At 37.7% G+C, this 23,733-nt stretch overlaps 1 protein-coding gene across 2 annotated transcripts in view; it reads right to left on the reverse strand.

The window, feature by feature from the left end:
- CHD1 (chromodomain helicase DNA binding protein 1) overlaps positions 1-22,165 on the reverse strand; it is a 72,612-nt gene extending 50,447 nt beyond the window's left edge. For both annotated transcript variants that reach the window (XM_015558210.1, XM_006755125.2), the window contains exons 1-3: positions 21,952-22,165; positions 2,767-2,968; positions 1,444-1,575 (exon numbers count right to left, since the gene is read on the reverse strand). In XM_015558210.1, coding sequence (XP_015413696.1) covers positions 1,444-1,575; positions 2,767-2,968; positions 21,952-22,004 — 387 coding nt within the window. In that variant the 5' untranslated portion in view covers positions 22,005-22,165. The remainder of the gene's footprint in view (positions 1-1,443; positions 1,576-2,766; positions 2,969-21,951) is intronic.
- Positions 22,166-23,733: the final 1,568 nt, after the last annotated feature.

A 23,733-nucleotide genomic window follows, 5' to 3' on the forward strand; every position in this document is an offset into this window, starting at 1 on the left:
AGGAGGCACTGGATCAAACAATACCACTGATGTTTCTGTCTCTCTCTCCCTTCCTCTCTCTGAAATCAATAAAAACAAAAAAAGAACATTGCATATAAAATACCAAAGATAAGTACCCATCGATAGACAATTGGATAATGATGTGGTACATATATAAAATGGAACAGTACTCTAACATGAAAAAGAATGAAATCTTACTATTTGCAACAATATGGATGGACCTAGGGTATTATGCTAAGCGAAATAAGTCAGATAAAGACAAATACCACATAATTCCACTCAAATGTGGAATTTTAAAAAAGTTAATAAAAACAGAATAAACTTATAGATACAGAGAATAAACTTATAGTTGCCACATGGGAGGAAGGTTAGAGGGCTGAGAGGAAAAGGTGAAGGGATTAAGTAGTACAAATTGGCAGTTGTAAGAGTTACAGAGATGTAAATTACAGCACAGGGAATATAGTCAATAATCTTAATATATAAAGAGGCAATATGCAAATTAGGCCAGGACACCCTATCACAGGGGTCCTCAAACTTTTTAAACAGGGGGCCAGGCCAGTTCACTGTCCCTCAAACTGTTGGAGGGCCAGACTATAGTTTAAAGGGGATCCTGCCCCAGCCAGTGCAGCAGCTCCGGCGGCCCAGAGCGGACACAGGCAAGGGGGTGAGGGGGGCCTGGAGGAGAAGTCAAGGACGGTCCAGCCTGACTTCCTAGGTGGCCCGTGAGGTGCCTCCTCACACAGCGGGTGGCGGGGCACCTCCTCGCGCAATTGGGCCTCTAGTATTGTAATAACTATGTATGGTGCCAGGTAGATATTAGACTTAGGGGAGAGGGGACCACTTCGTAAGTTATATAAATGTCTAACCACTATGATGTACACCTGACACAATATAATACCGAAGTCAACTGTAATTGAAAAAATGAATCTATCAACTCTGGAGACCATTATTATTGCCTAGTATGACCTCAATAAAGAATCTTAACTGCTGGTATGTCAAATTTTAATATTTTTCTCTCCTATTAGGCTCACATGCACATAGGAACTACAGTGTTTATAGCTGCAGCCTATTCTTTTAAAAATATGTTGAGAATTTTATTAATATTCTGTATAAATATGATTTAAACAGTATATTATTTCTTCATTCATATATGTGTAAACACATACACCTATGTGTTTTCCTGGTATTCACATTTAGCTTATTTCTAGTTTTGCTTTGATGAGCAAATGCACACCAATTTCCATTTCTTATTTTGGATTAATCCTTAAAAGTACAATTATTAGGTAAAATCTCTATTTCAAGACTCTTGATACACATATTTAAATGATCTCTTATCCTTTAAAAACACTTATTATTTCTAATAATCTTTTAAGTATCTTCCTACTTAAATAATTAGGCATCATATCTACTTTTAAAATATTAGCTTTCATAATGAAAACTCACCTCTTCTGATCCACTATTAGATGAAACTTGTTGTTGTTGTTGCTGCTGGTGCTGCTGCTGCTGCTGCTGCTGCTGCTTCTTGAGCATTGCGGATCTCTGAACAGCCAGAATACTAGGGCTGGATTTCCAAAACTATAATAGAAATATGGACCAGTAAAGGATAAAGTTTTGAAAAAAACTGAAAAGAGGTTATTTTATTGAAAAGCACTACCAACATTTTCACTGCCTCCAAATAATAAAGACTTCCTTCCTTACTCACATGTAATATAATATTAGTGCAATCTAATAAAGATAAAATGTTGACCTTTAGTTGCATATAAATATTTATGCAAGTTTCATAGACAATGTTCTTTTGTGTTACAAGTTAACTTTCAGAAACAAAGTGATATGAGACACCAGTGTTACTCCAAGTATGGCTGCTTATTTTTTCTAATTGGTATGAAGTAAACATGAAGAGCTTAAGTCAGAATGCAAATCAGCTACATTACTAAGAACTTTTTTTTTCTCCTGACAATATTTTCTCCATGAAGAAAGCTATGTATTTATTTATATTCTGGTCCAAGCATCTTATGAATGGTACTCTTGGTCTAAGCATCTTAGGATTGGATCTCTAAGTAATACTACATATGCTATTATGAAGTGTAGACAAGTTTTATTAAGTCTTGTAGTAGCTTTTACAAACACAATGTCCCTTAGTTTATTCTATCAAGTATCTTCAAGGAAGCAGAGTTCTCCTGCTACTAGCAATAAAGTATCTCCATGAAGATCTTGAAAGTAGAGATCAGACACTGTAAAAGTTAACAAAAAGATCTCACAGTCTTTAATATTTATCTGTTGGACACTAAACATGAAACTCAATGTCTGCCTCACAAAGAATAGGTTTGGTGTGTGTTTATTTTGTATTTGATGTTTTATAGTTACAGATTCTCTTCCAAGCCAATTATTCCACAGATATTAAACCATAAGTGAAAATCACTGAAAGTAAATTTTAATTAAAATTAATGTTTATAAAAGCTAGATAAAGAATGCTATAAATTGTCTGGCTAGTGTAGCTTAGTGGTTGAGTGTCAACCCATGAAGCAAGAGGTCCCCAGATCAATTCCTGGTCAGCGCATGTTTTCCAGTCAGGGCATATGCCCCAACTTGTGGCTCAATCCCCAGTGGGGAGGAAGGCATGCAGGAGGCAGCCAATCGATGTTTCTCTCTCAGATGTTTCTATTTCTCTATCCCTCTCCCTTCTTCTCTCTCTAAAATCAATAAAAAGATGTTTTTTAAAAAAGAGAATCAATGTTATAAATCTTCCTTCATTGGAGACTTTATTACCTCAGCTCCATCAACTTTTGGTGGTTTTGCTTGAACTTTGTTCTCTCCAGAAGTGTCTGACTCAGACTCTGACTGACTGCCCGATTCAGATCCAGAGTCAGAGTCACTGCTACCTGACTGGCTACTGCTTCCATCACTACTGCTTCCAGAACTGGAACCAGATCCAGAGCCCGAAGCTGACCCAGAATCATCATCCGACTGGCTGCAATATGAAAATGAACAGATTTCAAACAAAATTCATTAGGAATTTAATCTTTCTTAAAAAGTCACCAGAAAGCCGCAAATCATTAAACTTTATTTCAAACTTTCTATGGCCAAATAGAAAAAGGAAATAAGGTTAATTTATAGTAATAACTGACATGGTTAATAGATTTTATACAATTTGGGCCAAAACGTAAGTAATCAGATCACAATCTTCCTCCAAGATAATGAACATATTCTATCAAGTACAGAATCCTGGGCTACAAACTTGGGAAAGTTTACGCCACAAGAATATTCTTAAGAGGCTATTTGGCTATAGTAAAATATTAAGTAGAACTTGTGAAGAAAAGGTTAAAAAAACGTGTTGAAAATTCTCATGGTAACAGGTGGAAGTTTATTTGTAGTTTCTACTTGTTTTCAAGTCTATATCTATGTTTTATCATTTTAGGAAAATGTGATTTATTATAACTAGGCTAATATAAAATACAAGGTACTAAAAAGTAAAATCAGTAATTGTTCCTCTGAGAAAATCGACTGTCATGATTCCACGGTAATAATCTAAAATAACAGCAAATTCTCACAATCTTTCCTAACCTCTATACACACAAATGTGAAAGCAATTAATCGTTCATTGAGAAACTATCAATTTCCCCATTACTAATTTTCAGTTCAGGGAAGCCTAGATATGGTCTGAACTAAACAACTGAATATATAAGTTATTATTATCCCCAAGGCCATTTGTTCATGTGGCATTCACATTTGAATTATTGAAAATTACAGAATAAAATTTTTGACACACAGACAGCCTTTGATGTAATTTCATCTGGCTTTATAAGCAACAATAGGTAATGTTATCTATATAAAGAAAAACTCATGCTTTAAGTCTTCTGGTGTAATTTTCAGAAAAACCACCAGATGGAAGTATTACCCTATGAAAATAGATTTCATTAAAACGAATTACTTCCTAAAAGTAATTCTCCTTTCCAAGAGCAAGGAGTTAATAGTTTCTACATGGAAACAGTGACATAAAGTTTGCAAGAAAATTTTTTATTTCAAATGTGAGATATAAATTAAAATGTTTAAAATGCAAATATATACAGATTTTTTCAATGGAAATATAGAAACAATAAACAAAAATTTGGTTCCTAAGAGCTATGATATAAAAATCATTTTTGTGACAATTTCTAGCCTCTGATCACATGGTTCTGAAGTCTAAAAACAGAACACTGCCTTTTAATTAAGTAAAACAACAACAACAAAAAACTATCCCTTAAAAAGGGGGGGGGGGCATATGTAATACTTTCAATAAAGATTTATAAAACAAAAAAAACCCCACAAAAAATATTATCCCTATTTTACTTGAGTCCCTTGAGAGAAGTTTTAGCAAGAACATTAGAGAAGATATTTTTCCTTACATACAATTTCATTCTACTGTGACCTGATAGGTAAGAGACATCTACTTATTCAATAAACTTAACTGAGAACAACCATGTTAGGCACTGGAAAGATGGAGATGAGACAGTCCTTTAGAGAACTTCATAAGCCTGGTATGGACAGATGGTCATGCCAATCAATAAATACCATTCTGTGCTATATTTAAGATAATGGATCCAGGTATAAAGGGAGCACTGAAGACACAACCAAGTTTGGTACAGTAACATCAGAACATTTAGAAGAAAGCATAGTCAAACTAATTCTTTAGGAAGGAATAGGTGAAAGGGATTTCACTTTAATTGTTTATAAGCTTCTTGAGGGTACTGTTTATTTTTCCAGAGTACCTACCATAGTACCTATTACAGGTGGCTACTCAACAAATACTTGGAAAAGTAAACAAATAAATTATTTAATCTGGGGGTGAGGGGCCCATCATGGGCCTATATCTTAGTCATATCTTGACAATCCTTCAAGATGAATAGGGAGTCAACATTCCTTATTATTAGGCAAGACATGGTTCTGGCTGGAGATAAAAGCAAACAGCCTGAATCTAGGCTACTCTAGTGGCATAGGTTTATTATTAGCATGTTTCTACCTTAGATATTAGAAGTATAAAGTATTTATTTACTTTGTTTAGTTATTCTTAGTAGGGTTAAGATCAAGATTTCTTTACAATTCTTTTTGTCCTTTAGGAAAACTCCCTCCTATAATCATATTATTGTCATAAAGTCAACTGAAAAAAATCTAATTCTGTATGGCCAATTGATTTAATTAGGGTCATTTGCTTTTTATTCATTTGGATTTATTATTTACTTGGACTGAACCTGAGAGCTGCAAAATTTATAATCCAAGTCCAGCTTCCATCCTATCTCCTCTATACTATGCCCTCTCTCCCCATTTAGTAATTATTTTAAAACTTATTTCCCCCCTTTTTTAACATAAGCAAATTATGAATAAGAATGTTTATATCCTCTTTCATAAACAATCAGATTTATACTCATGTGTACACACACGTACAGAGAGAGAGAGAGAGAGAGAGAGAGAGAGAGAGAGAATAACAGAAAAATTCAGCAAAAATTTAAAAATTAGTGAATCTGTGCAAAAGGTATATGAAAAACATTCTTGCAAAGAACTTTTATGCATAGATGCATAACTCATGAACATAGACAATAGTGTGGAGAAGGCCTGGCGTGGAGGAGGTCAATGGGGGGAAAAAGGAGACATCTTTAATACTTTTCACAACAGAGATTAATTTTTAAAAATTCTTGGTACCATTCTTGCAACTTTTCTGAAATTAAAAATTAATTCAAAATAAAAATGTCAATAAAACAAAAACATTTCCAATACCACAAGCTTTTGTCATTAAGTGAAATCTCATTTGCTGATAACGGATATAAAATGAGAAAATTTAAAAGCCACAAAAGTCAGCCGAACCGATTTGGCTCAGTGGATAGAGCGTCGGCCTGCGGACCGAAAGGTCCCGGGTTCGATTCCGGTGAAGGGCATGTACCTGGGTTGCGGGCACATCCCCAGTGGGAGATGTGCAGGAGGCAGCTGATCGATGTTTCTCTCTCATCGATGTTTCTAACTATCTATCTCTCTCCCTTCCTCTCTGTAAAAAATCAATAAAATATATTTTAAAAAAATAAATAAAAGCCACAAAAGTCAAATGATTATAAGGTTGGTAAACATTCAGTAGTATGCTATTATACAGTCAGTCAATAAAATGGCCAAAACACAGGTGAAGTATAAAAACTACACTGGCTTTTCCTAAAGTGACCTGGAAAAGTAGAACTATTAAGAAAGTGAAACTGAAAACCAATAGTATATAACAGCTGCCTTAGAAACTGCTAGTTGCCTAACTCAGCATATCATCTTTTCCTTAATAACAGAAATACCACTGTTATGGTCACCCAGTATAAAACAATGTATAGCACAAACTCCCTGCAGTGAATGCTAATAGCTCAAGTTCAAATAAGATATTAAGCGGAAATGTTGAGTTGTACTTGTCCCAGAAACTGTTCAGTAGGGGCTGACTGAAGTAGGCAGTAGATACTCCCATTTTTGCCCTTCTGATTTGCCTTCAAAACTTTCAGAACTCTTAAAACTTGCAGCATGTAATACTTTAAGCAATAAAAAAAAAAAAGAAAAAAAAACTTGCAGCTGACAGAAGATGGGGAAAGTGCTCAACGTTTACATCTGCACGGGTTCGAATAGTAAAGAGGCCAGTATCTTTATCCAGTATTTGGAGGGTTATTATAAGCCAATGTTGTTAATAATTTGAGTGACCAGAAAAATTACTATTCTGTTCAATAAGACATGTAATCCATTTTAAAACTGTTTTTTCAAGTTAAATTTTTAGGTGCTTTATAAGTGCAGCTATCATCAATTATTTACTTCCTTGTGAGTTCCATGTAACTAAAATGTTATGATTCAGTATCTATGAAGTAGATTGGAGAAATGCTTTTCAAACTCTAAACCAATATCAAGATAACCCCATCCCTCTCCAATTTTTTAACTGCATATGCCTAGGCCCAATCCCATAATCTGTGTTGAAGCCAAGCACAGTGAATCTGTGCAAAAGGTATATAAAACACATTGAGGGCTCCAATGGCTTACTTTTGTTCTTAGGATAAAATGACTAAAATCGGACTTCTGCCTACCTCTCCAATTTCATCTTAAAACCACTCCCCTATCTCTATTCTGCACCCTAGCCTCACTTACTTCTTTCAGCTCTTTAGTTTGCTATGCCTTCTCACCTCATAGCCTTGGTCTAAAACAATTCTCCATACCTGGAAAGCTTGTTAATCCTCCTTCCCTGGTACTCCTTCTCTACTCAGCCTTCAGTTCTAAAATTTAGCTTTCCTAGACCTCTGCCCCCAGATTATAGAAGACAACTCAGGATTGCTGGTACTTAGTACGCACTTAACATAAACTAGTAGGGGGTGTTTTACTAAATAACTGTATCTCTATTTTCTAGCACAGTGGTTCTCAACCTTCTGGCCCTTTAAATACAGTTCCTCATGTTGTGACCCAACCATAAAATTATTTTCGTTGCAACTTCATAACTTTAATATTGCTATTGTTATGAATCGTAATGTAAATATCTGATATGCAGGATGGTCTTAGGCGACCCCTGTGAAAGGGTCGTTCGACCGCCAAAGGGGTCACAACCCACAGGTTGAGAACCGCTGCACTTTACCTGACAAACTCTGAAAATATACATATTTGTAAATTAATTACTATTACTACTTCCTCTTTGCTTTTTATTCCAAAACACCATAGCTTAAGTTTTTTTAATATAATACTAGAGGCCTGGTGCACGAAATTCATGCGGGGGGAGGGGGGGCAATCCGGGATCCCTCAGGGGATGTCCGGCTCCCTCACAATCCAGGACCTTTGGCTCCTAACCGCTTGCCTGCCTGCCTGCTTGCCTGATCGCCTCTAACCCCTCTGCCTGGCTGCCTGATCACCCCTAACTGATCCCCTACCAGTCTGATCGCCCCTAACAGCCTCTGCCTCGCCCTGCACCCAGGACCCAGGATTCCCTCCTTCGACCTGTCACAGGCACCCAGGATCCGGACTGGCTTCACCTGGGCCGGCCACAGCAGCAGGGGACCGTGGGGCAGGTGGCTTGTCCCTCTCCCGGGCCACAGGCGCAGGCCCAACCGCTGGCTCCCAGGACTATGGGGTGTGCAGCTTGTCTCTCTCCTGGGACGCAGGCACAGGCGCAGCCACTGGCGCCCGGGACCACAGGGCGGGCGGCTTGTCCCTCTCCCAGGCCGCAGCCCCAGCCGCTGGTTCCCAGGACCACAGGGTGGGCGGCTTGTCCCTCTCCTGGGCCGCAGCCTGGCTGGTCCCCATTCCTCTCTTGTGAGCTCATTTGTGCCGGGCTGGTCTCTATTTCTCTCTCCCCAGTGTTGAGTGTCTGAGGCATGATGGTGTGAGGGTGTGATAACCATTTGCATATTAGCTCTTTATTACATGGATTTCTTGCTCTTTCCTCCTGGTTTCTCTGCCTCTAATTTTCTCCTTTTGTATTTTTTCTTCCTCCAAGTCATCTAATTTTAAATTGTTTGGGGGGGGGGAAATAATTTTAAGAAGCTACTTTTAAAGCAGCAGAAATTTGGAAACACTGGGTCTACTTCCCACACAGTCACAAAGTAGTACTAGTTCCTTTCAATGATGCATATGATGCCCAATTCATAATGGTCCCCCTCCCTCTTATCCCCAATGTCTTATACCTGGACAGCTTTATTCATGTATGTTAACTGCTTGACCCTTATGGCCTTTCTCTCATTTATATACCAATTAAGACAAAATTTTAAATAGCTCTTCACAGCCTCCAAATTATTTTTATACTGTATTCCATTTTATGTTCACAACATCAACAAAAAATATCTTTGTAGGCATTTCCAGGGAGTTTTCTAGACCTTTGCAGAGAAGGCAACCCTATCAGGGTCTCAGCTTTAAGGAAACTTAATTCTATAGTCAAATACTTAATTCCAATCCCAATCCCAACCTCCTGTTCTGAGGGCCTTACATCCTTACAAATATCCCGTCCTCTCATATTTGCTCAGAATTTACTGCTCTCTCCTCTTCTGACTTTGAGTTCCCTTTTATTCCTGGCAAGTGGAAAGTTTTCTCTGAAGTTCAGCCATGCACCTACTTTGTTCCCCAATGTTCTATTTCATTTAGCATTTTTCATATGTTTGTGGGTAGCAGTGAGTCTATATTATAAAGTAGTTTCAGCCCACATATGGCAGAATAGCAACCTCCCTTTTCTGTACCCAAATCTCCACTCATATCAATCCTTTGAACTCAGGAAAACACTGAGACCTGTACTGGATACATGAGAACAATGTATTCTCAAGTTAAACAAAGATTCTTTTATATTACAAGTATTCTTTGCTTTTTTATCACAGGAATTTGAAACTATTCTGCAATGGAACATAAAGGAAGAATAAAACAACAAATGACCTTATAAGAAAATGGTAGCAATGAGCAGTTGCTTTCCTTACCACCAGATCACTAATAGAAAAAACTGGCTCTGGTAAATCTTGGAATAGATTTTAAAAAGTCAAGAAAGTAATATTGGACTGGGTGTAAAAGTTCTGAAGAGGAATGAAAAGAACATCTCAAAAGAGTAGCACTAAAGAAAAAAAAAGACTGCATGTTTAAACATATGTAAATTAGACCACCTGTATCAGAGAGAGAAAGGGTCATAAGGACCAAGCAGTTAACATAGGTATTCGTTAAGTCAGGGCCTTTTAGTTATTTTTATAGATCATTATCCACTTTAACAGAACTAGAAAAACAATATGGAAATAGGCATTGAGTAAATAACTACAATTAGAAAAAACAAATTAGTGGCCAAAGGCCATTTAATACCTTTCAAACTTTAAGACCATAACTTATATAACATACATTTTCTATCACGATGAAGCATATATGCATGTGTAAACCTGTATACATGAAAAAACTTGATGAAATAACTCTACAACACTGCATTTTCTATTCTAGTTTATATTATTTCTTTCACTTAAAAATCTTATCATGATCTTGTAATGTGTTGCAACTCATTATTTAAAATATATTAGCTTAGAACAAGTAATTTAGAAAATGAGGTTTAGCTAGGCAGATGATGACCAAGATCAGACTATCTTTAAATTCTATAAAATTATACTGTTAAAATTTGTTATCCATTTTATCTTTTACTACAAACCATAAAATAATTATTAAACATTTGAGCCCTGCTGGTATAGCTCAATGGTTGAGCATAGCAGACTCATGAACTAGGAGGTCATGGTATGATTCCTGGTCAGGATACATGCCCCAGTTTGCAGGCTCAATCCCAAGTAGGAGGCAGCCGATCAATGGTTCTCTCATCATTGACTAGAGGGTCGGGTGCATGAAATTCATGCGGGGGGTGGGGGGTGTCCCTCAGCCCAGCCTGCATCCTCTCCAATCTGGGACCCCTTGAGGGATCGGGCCTAAACGGGCAGTTGGACATTCCACTCAAAATCCAGGACTGATGGCTCCCAACCGCTCACCTGTCTGCCTGCCTGATTGCCGCTAACCGCTTCTGCCTGCCAGCCTGATCACCCCCTAACCACTCCCCTGCCAGGCTGAATGACGCCTAACCGGTCCCCTGCCGGCCCAATTGCCCCTAACTGCCCTCCCATGCCGGCTCGGTAGCTCCTAACTGCCCTCCTCTGCCGGCCTGGTCCCCCCCGCCAACTGCCCTCCCCAACAGGCCTGCCCCCCCCAACTGCCCTGTCTTGCTCCCCCTAAACTGCCCTCCCCTGCAGGCCTGGTCACCCAACTGCTCTACCCTGCTGGCCATCTTGTGGCACCCATCTTGTGTCCACATGAGGGTGGCCATCTTTGACCACATTGGGGTGGCCACCTTTGTGTGTTGGAATGATGGTCAATTTGCATATTATCTCTTTATTAGATAGGATGTTCTTATCCCTCTCTCCCTCTTCCTTCCTCTCTAAAATCAATATAAGTATATAGAGAAAAATCTGGAAAGCATCTATCCACCCATACGGTTCCAGAAACTGTTAGTGCCACTGCTTTTAGGAATTGAACAACAAATACAATGGTTCCTTTTAGTATTCTAAATTACCAATCCAAGACAAAAATCCTATTATAAAGTAAACTTTGTTAAAGCAGTACAATACCTTAAAGTCTCTAATAAATGAGAATAAAGCTGCTAGAAATAGATGCTAGGAAGGATAACATTTAGCATGACTGTCTGGGTTTAGTCATGTTGAATCTAAGTTAAAGACAGTAAATTCAAAAGTTTCTGTAAATTCAGGAATCAGGAATCAGATGAGAAATAAGGCCTATGTGTATATGTTTATGCTTGGAAGTCACTAAGTAAAAGTCTCATAAAATACATTAAATTTGTTATTAATGACACAATACATCTCAAATTAAATAATTTATAATTACAACAGGTAGGTAAAGCTTGATAACAATTTTTTTTCCTCATTGGTATTCCCTATCACGTGTAAGTCTAACATGTAGAAATTACATGATGTTTCAAAATAATCTTTAAAATAATTGAGGAGGGGTTAGTAGTAGGTAGAATTTAGAAATTAAACTAAAGTGGCCATGAGATAAAATATGTTGAAGCTAGATGATATGTACACAAGGGTTCATTTTACAGTTGTCACTACTTTTGCATATGCTTGAAATTATCAACAATTCTTAGGTTAGCACAAATAAAATAAATGTCTACATTTAAAACTTCAATTTTAAAAAGCTAATCTATTTATATGAACCCTGGCCAGTGTGGCTCAGTTGGTTGAAGTATTGTCCCATAAACCTAAAGGTATTGGGTTCAATTCCCAATCAGGACATAGATTTCGGGTTTGGTCCCTGGTAGGGGCATGTATGAGAAGCAACCAATTGGTGTTTCTTTCTCACATCAATGTTTCTCTCTCTCCCTCTCTTTCTCCCTCTCTCTCAAATCAATAAACATATCCTTGGGTAAGGACTGAAGATGTATGTATATATTTATATGCCTTTAAATTACTTTAATGAATACCATCATACATACACATACACACACACAAAACACACACATACACAACCCACAAAATTTCCAGCACCATATGCTTTGCTTTCTAACAAAATTATTTGTAATTTGGTGTTTCATCACAGTCTGCATATAGCCATGGGAATGTTTACACATAAAAACAACCTCCATCTACTGTGAGTCATATAGCAAAAAAAAGTTAATCAATGTAGTATAGTATGCCTGGGATAAGCTACTGCACATTTGGCAAATGCTTTGGTATAAAATACATGCTAAAATTGGAATAAAGAGAAGATCATGTTTTTGTACTCGTGTACAGCTAGTTGTAATTCTTATAAAATTTCCTTTCAGCTCAAACTTCCTTTTATTAATGAATCTAGAATTTAGTTACAGAAGTGGAAATATTGCAGTAGTTCCATCAAATAGCAATCTATATATAAAAAGTCAGTGTCCATGATGACCGTGATGACCAAACAACCTGTCACAATGAGGTGCATTGAGCACCTCTCAGTCCCTCCCCCGCAGCCCACAGGCTTTGATGGCAGCAAGGTGGGTGGCGGGTGGGGCGGGGCAGTGAACAGCAGCAGGCTACCAAGTGTGATTTCCCACGCTGGGCCTCTAGTAATCTATATAATAAAGAGCCAGGGTCGTAACGACCAATTACGACCTAAGGCTCGACCAGACCGGAAGTCAATGCAGGGTTGCGTAGGGACCCAACACTGACTGGGGCTGCTCCGGGCACCCCAACCAAGCACTGACTGCCTAGGGGGCTGCAGATCAGGCCCGGAGAAAGGCCTACAGAGCAAGAGGCAGGGTTTGACCTGTAGCCTCTGTGGCAGCCGTTGATCAGAACTTGCCTCTCTTTCTCTCCTGGCCTGGCCAACAGCCTGGCCTCTATTTCTCTCCAGGCCTCCATTGGGACTGCTGATTAGCCCTGCCTTTCTGATCAGGCCCCGGTGATAGGCCCAGAGACGCTGACTGGCAGAGAAACTGACCAGTCAGAACCAAATCTGGGTCAACTGTGAGGAGCTATTGGCTGCCTAGGAGGTGGAGGTTTTGTTTTTTAATATATTTTATTGATTTTATACAGAGAGGAGGGGAAAGCGATTCAGAGTTAGAAACATTGATGAGAGAAAACATAGATCAGCTGCCTCTTGCACGCCCCCTACTGGGGATGTGCCTGCAACCAAGGTACATGCCCTTGACCGGAATCAAACCTGGGGCCCTTGAGTCTGCAGGCTGATGCTCTATCTGCTGAGCCAAACTGGTTAGGGTGGAGGCGGAGCTTTTGATACTGACTGGCATCGAAACTGACCAATCAGAACCAAATTGGCCAGCAGAGGAGTGCAGTCGGGAATGAGATCAGCCCAGCAGGGGAAGGCCATTAGGAATGATCAGGCAGGCAAGCAGAGGCAGTTAGGGGTGATCAGGCAGGCATGCAGGTGAGTGGTTAGGAGCCAGTGGTACCAGATTGTGAAAGGGGTGTCCGACTGCCGGTTTAGGCCTGATCCCTTATGGACATCCCGAGGGGTCCCTGACTGGAGTGGGTGCAGGCTGGGCTGAGGGAACCCCGCCCCCCTCTGTGCATGATTTTTGTGCACCGGGCCTCTAGTCTATATGTATAAAAGCCTAAGCGACCATTTTGACTGGTCAACCAGATGACCGGATGACTGGCCGGTAGCTATGACGCATACTAACCACCAGGGGGCAGACGCTAAATGCAGGAGCTGCCCCCTGGTGGTCAGTGCACTCCCACAGCCAACCTCCTGCAGTCCCTCCCCACTCCCCACCAGTTGGCCCCACCCTGATCAGGACTAGGTGAGAGGGCTCTGATTGGCCCAATCGTAGGCCAGGCCAAGGGACCCCACCCGTGCATGAATTCTACCTCAAGCACAAAAAAACAAGAACAGTTTTCCTTGTGGGCATTTAGACTGTAACTCCACTCTTCTCCAATGGCCCCATTTCTTTACATAAAAACTCTTCAGCATAGTAATTATTGCCTTCTAACATCATTTTTCCTGGATATAAAAAGTACTTTTTGTTTTATGCCTTAGCCTGTCAAAATACCTCACCTTATATTATAAACCACATTGCCAGGACTTTTAACACACACCAAATTTAAGATTACCAGCGTTTTAAATGATCTCTCACAAATTTTTTTTAACTTCATTCTGTATTTGGCTTTATGCTGAAATTAACCACCTGTCTTATAATCAAACTTCTCTGTCTCCTACATTTTAACTGCTGAGGACTCTTATTTCTGTATTTACCATATGCACATGATAGTACAAATATTTAAGGCTTAGGTTTCTTGCTTGATTATAAACTTTAGAAAAGAATCTCCAATTTTAGCATTTCAGGATATCTATGACTTAGTAGCTGCTCAATCACCAAAATCAGCAATTTTCAACCAGTGTGCCTCAATAATTTTTAAAACACACAAATACCTGACTACTTAGGGGAAATGACCTCTTTTCCCTTAGATTGTCACATTACAAAATGACAACAGCCAATAGCTGTTGCGTGTGAATGAGTCAAGATTATATCTGTTTTTGGTCACATCAGCAAAAATATTTTTTTTGGTATGGTGTAGAATTTTAGTGATTAGTTTATGTGTGCCATGAGATGAAAAAGGTTGAAAATCACTGATCTAAATTAAACAACTACCTGAAGACACAGAACTTTATTTATGAAAGCAGCAACTGGAGAGATGTATAATAGCTACTAGGAGTGGTTCATTAAGAGCTCTCCACTATTTTTGTGCCTTATGCCTCAACTCTGAGAGATACTATAGATATTGGATCCCAGAAACCAGTACAGTTTAGCCAGAACTTTTAGTGTCTACTGTATTTTAATCTCAATGATAACTATATCTCACCGAATCTATACATACTAAAGAAATTTTCAAATGTAGTTTAACATTTACTTAAAGTTGACTTCTTAACTAAGCAGTCACCTCGCATCACGACACAAAATATATTCTTAAATATAAACAGTAATGTTTTCATTAATATAGAAGAGAACTTGATTCTGGAACAATAGATTCCTAAAGTTTCTTCCTAAAACCAGAGGTTCTGACCAGTCTATAGATCATAATAATCTTTCTTCAAGTTAATTTCCTGGGAACCTTATTAAAATGAAAATTCTGATTCAGCAGGTCTGGAACACACAGAGGAAATTTTAGGGTGAAAGAATCTTTCTATACAGTACTTGGGTGAGGATACATGATTCCACGTACTTGTCAAAACCCATAAAACTGTATTTCAGAGAGTAAATGTAATATATACAAGTTTTAAAAAAATCTATCCATGTGACTGAGTATCCCAGGATGGAAGAATGCAAGTAACAGATGAATCTAACTTCATTACAAATTTATGATTTATCCATAATGATGAGGGGAAGAGGAGAGCTAACTTGAGTAACTTGGGAAAAGTTTTTTAATTAGAAAACTGTAAGGCTAAGTATAATAGCAACTGTTCACTATATATAAATATTATATTCTAGTTAATAAATTTGTTTCTTCTGGGAATATTACTTAAAAATTCCAAAACTGCATCCAGCCAGCATTGTTCAGTGGTTGAGTGTTGACCTATGAACCAGGAGGTCAGGATTCAATTCCCAGTCAAGGCACATGCCTGGATTGCAGGCTCGATCCCCAGTGTGGAACGTGCAGGAGACAGCCGATCAATGATTCCCTCTCATCACTGATGTTTCTATCTCTCCTTCCCTCTCCCCTCCTTTCTGAAATCAATAAAAATATAATCAAAGTTCTTGGAGAAATGGCTGGTTCTAGGGCAAAAGGATGGAAGTGAGTAAAAAGACACAGAAGCCAATTTGAAAGAGAAATCCCAATGAGCAAACCTAGAACAATGTGAGCAACAAAATAAATAATTTATTGGCTTATAACCCAAAGTATAAAATACATACACATAAGTCCTTGCTTATATATAAATGAATAATTGAATAAATGGGGGAGAAATGACTTCTTTATAGAATTCCACTTAATATATGTATACTAGAGACCCGATGCACAAAATTCGTGCAAGGGGCTCAGTCCTTGCAGCTGTGCCCTAGTCCCTCACAGCCACTATGGCTGCCTGGCTTCATCTGGAAGGTCATTCAGAAGGTTGTCCAGAGGACATCCGGAAGGTCGCTTGGCTGTCCGGTCTAATTAGCATATTACACTTTTATTATTATTATAGATATCTGCTCCCAGCAGAGGATGTAACATTTCCCACTTCCTACTCCCACCCACCTGAGTAGACTAGTGACATGCTTCAAAAGAATACAGAATGGAAAGGGGAAAAAAGTAATTTTACAGCGGAAAATTGTGGCAAATACTTAAGTGATGGCCAAGTGATGTAGGTTAATATCATCAGTAATGCCACATGGATATTATGCTCCCTATATAATGTGAATAGAAAAGCACGTTTCCTCTGTGATACTCTTTCTAAAAACTGATAACCCTAGCTTATCCTAATAAAAGCACCAGACAAATATCCAAATTTGAGGACATACTACAGGATACCTGGCCAGTAATTCATAAGACAATTAAGGAAATCAAGGAAGACTTAGAAACTCTCACATACCAGAGGATACCGGGGAGAGTTAACGACTAAATACAACATGGTGCTCTGGATTAAATCCTGGAACAGGAAGAGAATGTTAACGGAAAAAAACAATGAAATCCAAGTAAAGTCTGGAATTTAGTTTTTTCAAAAAGATTTTAAAATTTTTTTAAATTGGGTTTCCCCTCTGACAAGTGGAAATCATTGATACTGTGCACATCACAGTTTTGTGAAGATGAACTGTGATAAATTCATGTAATGCACTGTGCACTATGTGTGTTATGCCTGGCTCAGTCAGAGTAAGAGAGCTCAATAATTACTGGTTGCCATTATTATTGTTTTTTGAAAAATAAAATGTACCCAGCCTCTTGCTGGCATGATCCATGACACCATTTTTGTGGGGTTCCCAGAAAATAAAAAGCATGTATAATAACAAAAAAATAAATAAAAATGGCAAGGTTCTTAATGACTCCAAGCAAACAGCTTCATATATATGCATACTGGGGTCCCTTAGCCTGGCCTGCAGGGATCAGGCTGAAACCAGCTCTCCGACATCCCCCAAGGCGTCCCAGATTGCAAGAAGGTGGTTCTTGGGTGATGCACCCCAGAATCAGTCTCCCTCCTTTCTGGTTCCAGGTGAGTCACCCAAGAACCGCAGCTGCCAAGTCACCGCAGCTTGGCAGCTTCTGTGTTGAGCATCTGCCCTCTGGTGGTCATTGTGCGTCATAGCTACTGGTAGGATGGTCACTTAGGCTTTTATATATAGATTTAATATGAAAACAAATCACTCAGGAATCTATTTAAAATGAAGATTCTGATCCATTAAGTCTGAGGTGGGGCCCAAGGTTGTATATTCTGAATAAGCTCCTAGGTGACCACAACTGGAACTGCAACTTTTCTATTTCTGTATGTTTTTGAATTTTCCATCAAAAATGTAAAGCAAAAAGGTTTCTCCATTTATTCGTTATCTCTTCACTACAAAGAAGTACCCATGTAACCCACCAGTCATCGAGATCTTAAATAAGCAACTTTAGCAATATTAAAAAGACAGTTTGCCCCACATTATCTCATGCCTATGTAATGTCTTTGAGAGTCAAGTCATATACAATTCTCTTATCCTTATGAGCCACCAATAAATCTGAATACAGTAACCTAGACTGACCAAATCCTAGGAAATTCTGTGAAAATCTTGATGTAATCAATCCTACTTGGGGAGAGTAACCTATAACTTAAGCTCCTACTTAACAGTTTGAATTTTTAAAGCCTAAGAAATTATCTTGAACGACCTTAGATTCAGTAAATGTAAATTTGAAGAAAGAAAAACTTAATAGAAAAAGATGCAGAACGCACATACTGAATGGAGAAATTAACAAAATAAGAGATGAAAAAGTCATACTTTCCTGCAATTAATGACATCACAGGAAATTTTAAAAAACAGTTTCCTTAACTCACTGATTTCTAGCCATTCTGGTTTGGGAAGTTCATGTCTTCCTTAAAATGCTCTTTAGTACAAATTTTTGAAATTTAAGAATGAATTTTTTTTTAACTCTGAGATAATTGCAAAGTAAGCTCAGGTAACACCATTTTAATTGGCGTGACCTTTAAAAATTGTTCAAATTCATTTAGTGAAAGAAATAGATTCTGATGGCAAGAAATATTTTTTTAAAAAAATATTTTTATTAATTTCAGAGAGAGGAAGGGGGAGGGAGAGAGATAGAAGCATCAATGATGAGAGAGAACCATTGATCGGCCACCTCCTGCACACCTCCTACTGGGGATCAAGCCCGCAAGCCAAGCATGTGCCCTACCAGGAATCGAACCCTGACCTCCTGGTTCATAGCTCAACCACTGAACCATACCAGCTGGGCAAGAAATCTTCGTGTGTGTATACATAAATGCAATGTTGCCAAAAACGGTATAGCACAATAGTATTCAACATAAAACTGTATATCACAGAGTGAATGTAATATATGCAAGTTTGAAACAGTTGGTGAAAAATGTGACCTGTGTTCAATTTAACCTTCACTTGGTGTTCCTTAAATTTAACAGGTCATTTAGACTATAGGGCTTCTCATAACCATTAAAAAGTATTTTAAAGACTGTATTTCTGTAAAAGAGATTTTCAGTTAGAACATTTACATTCATCCTATTTCCTACTCATTGCCTATCCAAAACACTTTAAAAGTTGAGATCTAAAAATTCTTTAAGCATAAAGCAATAATTAATATTTTCTATAAGCCAAGGAAATATAAGTGCAACAGAGTTCCTCTAAGTAAATATAAAATTTACACACAGGCATTTAATACATATATAAATATATTAAATCAAGCATTGTTAATACTATAAAAAGTTGTAATGAAAAAAATAAAGAATTCTAAGAATCAGGCCAACAAAGCTCAATTGCCAGCTATAGATTAATTCTAAATGATTAAGAACATTATCACACATCACCAACAAGTTCTGTCACTCTATAAGAACTTTCAAGAGCATAACATATCAAGTAATTATAGTGATTCAAATAAATTCTTAAATTTACACGGACAAACTTACATTACTAAAAATTTATTCTGCAAAAAACAAAAAAAATTAATCTACAGGCAAGCAGAGTTCTTCTGAGTATTAAGCATGTATAGCAATCATTCAAAATTTAGTAAATGTGACTATATAATTCTGGTCTTTACCCATAAATCTATTTCTGAAGTAAGTAATCATTCAAGATAACTGAAAAATAAAAAATGTCTTACTGGGATTAGAAAACTTGGTTGCATATAACAACATAAATTCACACAGCTAGAAATTGATGCTTTGAAATCTTCCAATAGTATTTTTAGAAAACTTAACTTCAATGAGATAGTAGACTTTGTGCTGAGTTGAAACTGATGTACAGGTGCATCCTGACCCACATTTCTTAGTAAATAAGTTTCAAAATTGACAGTTATAGCATAGCCAGAGACATTTTCCTATGTGTATTTTTCCTTTCAGTAAACAGTTATAAAGAGCTTTCTACACGGAAAGAATTAAAAAAAAAATTTAGTAGAAAGTTTATTATATACCAAGCCAAAATGTCAAATGATCTTTCTTAGTTCTATTTCATTTCAAGAACTTCCACAAAGGATAAAAATAATCTGAAGCAAAAATGCATTTAAAAACTCTAGTCAATAAAAAGCAAATTTACAATGTATATAACTTTTTCAAGCAGAGTACATTTCTCCTCTCATTACTAATATTAATATTCATAGGGTAACTTCTGGGTTTTTGCAAGAAAATCCCTATATCTATGAAATTCAACTCACTTTTTTAACTAGACACAATCTCCCTTCTCTGGACTGGCCTGTTATGAAAGCTTGGGATGGGGGGTGGGAGAGAACCTAAGAATTAATAACAATGACAGCGAAGCAAAGGAAAAGGATAGCATAGCAGCAATAAGGAAGAAAATGAAAGTAAAATAGAAGCAGGTTCTCCTTCTGATAAACACCAAGGCAGTTGTAAGAATAGATAACACTTCTGAGGATTAAAGCCTGTATGGGTGAAATAATGACTCAGAATAATTAGAGAATATGCAATTATTTAAAATGAGTATGCATTACAAAAGATTGCTTTAAATAAATGGATTTCTTGGGGTTTAATTTCTTTCCCCTATACTATCCAATTTCACTTACTACTGTAGTCACCCTTTGCTTCAGATATGGCAGCAAAATACATAAAAGATTACTGAAACAGGTCAGAATATAACAAAGCATAACCTCTTGCTCTCAAGAGTCTTATTTCCTATTTTGTAGGTAATTTGGTTCCTATGTTTCTAGATATTTCTACCTCTTAACCATCTCATTGCTCACTAATGAAGAGAAAGTGGACAATGTGATTCTTCTATTCACTTACTACAGTCAGTATATCTGTAGAGATTGAATCACAGCTGAGATTCATCTTATAATTTAGCCTTTCAACACTGATGATTCTAGTCAAATTGTTGTCTAAAACATTATACTTTATACATTAAGTAGTAAGATGAAACTTCGAAATCATTTACTTAAATTCTTGTTTCACAGTTAAGAAATCATTCGGAGAACTGATTAGCGCAAAGATGGTGTCAACTCTGGTTTTAGTAACTCCTAGACCAGTACTTGTTTAACTAAATAATGCTGCTCTCCATAACTGCTCCTTTTTCACTATGATGCTCTTCTTATCCAGTCTGCCTATGAAAGCTGATAAACTAAATAGCCAACAAGACCAGAAAATCTCAAGGCTCAAGTCAAACGAATAAACTACTGTTTCATTGTCTATCCAACATTTTTACTGAAATTCTGACTGCCAAAACTTTCCTGTTTCCTGTCCATCACTATAATTAATGTTTCAGTTATGTAGTATCCTATTGTGTTACATAAAACAAGATGCAAATTATAATAAGCAAATATGGAACGCACAGTATATCAGGAACTATGTTAAGCCCTTTACATGTAGCATTTCAATCCTAACTTTAATACCGTAATTCCCATTTTATAAGTGCAAAAACCAATTCCTCAGAAGTTAAATAATTTGCCCTAACTCACAAAGCTAATACGTAGAACTGGCATAAGATATCAGGCAATCTGATTCCAACATCCATATTCCCGATTTCCACATATAATTGCTACATGGGTTGTACTATCATTGTGCAGATAACTCAACTTTGAGGTCTACAGATGAATTTAAAGACTCTGTACTAGAAAAGGTTTCTCACAAATTAAAATAGCTTAATATGGCTTATTCCCATAAACGGTATCTTCTTTGCAAATACATGGCTCAAGTAAGAACCTTTAACTCATTCATATACTAGTTTAATTACAACTCAAATGTGAAAGATAATGGGGGGAGGGGTAGCACTGCAGCAATATTTCAACTAATGTCAGATCAGTATTGTCCACAACTTTTTGTAGTGATAGAAATGTTTTCTGTCTGTGCTGTCCATCATGGTAGCCACTAGCCACAAGTGACTAGTATTGGAAATGTGTTTAGTGTAACCAACTGAATTTTGACTATTTTGTAAGTTTAATTAACTTAAAGAGCCACATATGGCTAGTGGATACTATATATTAGACAGCACAAGTAGAGAAGACAAAATGCCAGAAAAATACAATCTTACTCCTTTTATTTGGAGAGTGCATTAACAGTCAAATCAAGTTAAATGTCTTTTTACTAACTCTTGCTTTAATTATTAACCCAAACAATAGAAACCTCCAAAGATTTAACACAAACTTTCTATGAACTCTTCTTTGTGTACTTCAATGGAAAAAAAACAATTAAAATTTTTTACCAAACAAGCTTTATATATTAGACACTTTTTAGTCTTTGGATAGCTAAGAATCTGAATCTGAAAACTCTGCCACTATTAGGAAACTAAAAATAATCACAAAAATTTTCAATTCTCTTCATAAATACTTGATAGTAAGCGCTTACCTTGATTCTCCACTACTGTTTCTAACACTTTCTTCATCACTATGTCCATTCATTGTAAATATCAACAAGTTTTAAAATGGAATATAAATCTTCCCAGTTTAAAAGATGAATATAAATACTCTTCCTTGAATATCAAAAATTGACAGATGAATTTTCTTCAACAGTCACAGGTTTCCTGGGACCCTTTTTGATTCACCTAAAAAACATATTAAGAAAGTAAGAAAATTTCACTAGAAGAAAAAAATTAAAGTCTATTTAGAACTTACACAAATCTAAACCACTTAGATTAGAGGTGATAAGGAAGAGGTAGAGATCTTTTATTCAAAATACCTAGGCTTCTATCAGCTACATTCCTGACTATTAACTAGAATTTAGCACACCACTGCTTACTTTTGACAGAAGAAATTAAAATATTTGTGGAGTGATAAAACTTTTAGACTGATTGCAATGTGTAGCAATATATATATAATAGATAACTAAAGTAAAGTGGTAGTATATAACATATATATACACCCAAAGAATAGAAAATGGAGTCTTATTAAATACTTGGTCAAACAAATTAAGGAGAGAAAGGTTACCTTTAATTGAGCACTAACACCTATCTAGCGCTAACAAGCCTAGAACTTCATATACTCAAGTGAGGGAAAGTTTTGCAAATGCTCACATGAAAGCAGAATAAAAGAATATTAAAGGGTATCATATAATCTTAACAAACATGTATAGGTCAAAACAAGTATGTTCTTTCACAAGTAAACCGATAGTGGACTGAAAAAATTTAAATAATATTTATCCAGGTTGGTCTTGCAGAGATTCCATTTTTTTTAAAAAGGTAATAAAATATGTCCTACTTATTTTGTAATAAGGGGTTTAGGGCAACAAGCATGGATCAAGACACTGCATTTCCACTTTTCAAGGCACCAGCACAACACTGGAGATTCACCTACAAGCCATCCACGAATAAACAAAGGAGATCTCTGGCAGGGGAGGGAGAGGAAGAAGCGGGGGAAGGAGACGTCAGATCCTTCCCCAGCCAGAAAGTACCGAGACAGCCAACAGAGCAGAGCTGTCCTCCGACCTCCGCGAAGAGAATTCACTCCTGTGATTTCCACTCTACCAAAAAAAGGGGGGGGGGGGGGACACAGGGGGTTGCCAATTCAATCATAGCAAACTCCGCATCTGTACAGATGGGGATTTTAATTCTCCAGAGACTACAATCCAGCACACTCTGCCAGAACTTGGTTATCCAAAAAGTAACTATATACCCAGAAACATGTATTCCTGAGTTGAACACTCATTCCAGCCAGCCAAGGAGCGTTACTGTTACAGCAGTCTTACTTAGAAATCCAGATACTCTAGCAAACTGCCTCTCCGCCGAGAAGTCTCTCTCGGTAGAGAAAGTTCGCTCCTCTTTCCGTTCTTTGCTTTCGCCCCTCAAAATGGCTTTCTTTGTACACTGCAACTTCCTTCCCCCCTCTCCTTCCTTCTCCAAGGCCTCTTTCTGAGACCCTTCTGGCAAGTCCCGAAGCCCCGGGCGCCCGCAGCCCTGTCCGAGCCTGTCCAGCATCCTAACAATGACTCTCCCCTAAGTCATGAAGCCTCCGCCACCCTCTTCACGCCCCGTCGTTTCACAGTTGTTTTGCTTCTGCGAAGTTTTCGAAGCCGTCCTCGACAGGAGGTTAGAAACCCGCCTCCTCCCTCTCTCCCTCGCAGCTTCCAGGCTACTACCAGCCTCCCACCGGCACGCACCCACCCCGCCCCCGCCCCCGGGCCTCCCGAGGCCTC

Source organism: Myotis davidii, unplaced genomic scaffold (genome assembly GCF_000327345.1).
Source record: "Myotis davidii unplaced genomic scaffold, ASM32734v1 scaffold473, whole genome shotgun sequence".
In the NCBI taxonomy this organism is placed as follows: domain Eukaryota; kingdom Metazoa; phylum Chordata; class Mammalia; order Chiroptera; family Vespertilionidae; genus Myotis; species Myotis davidii.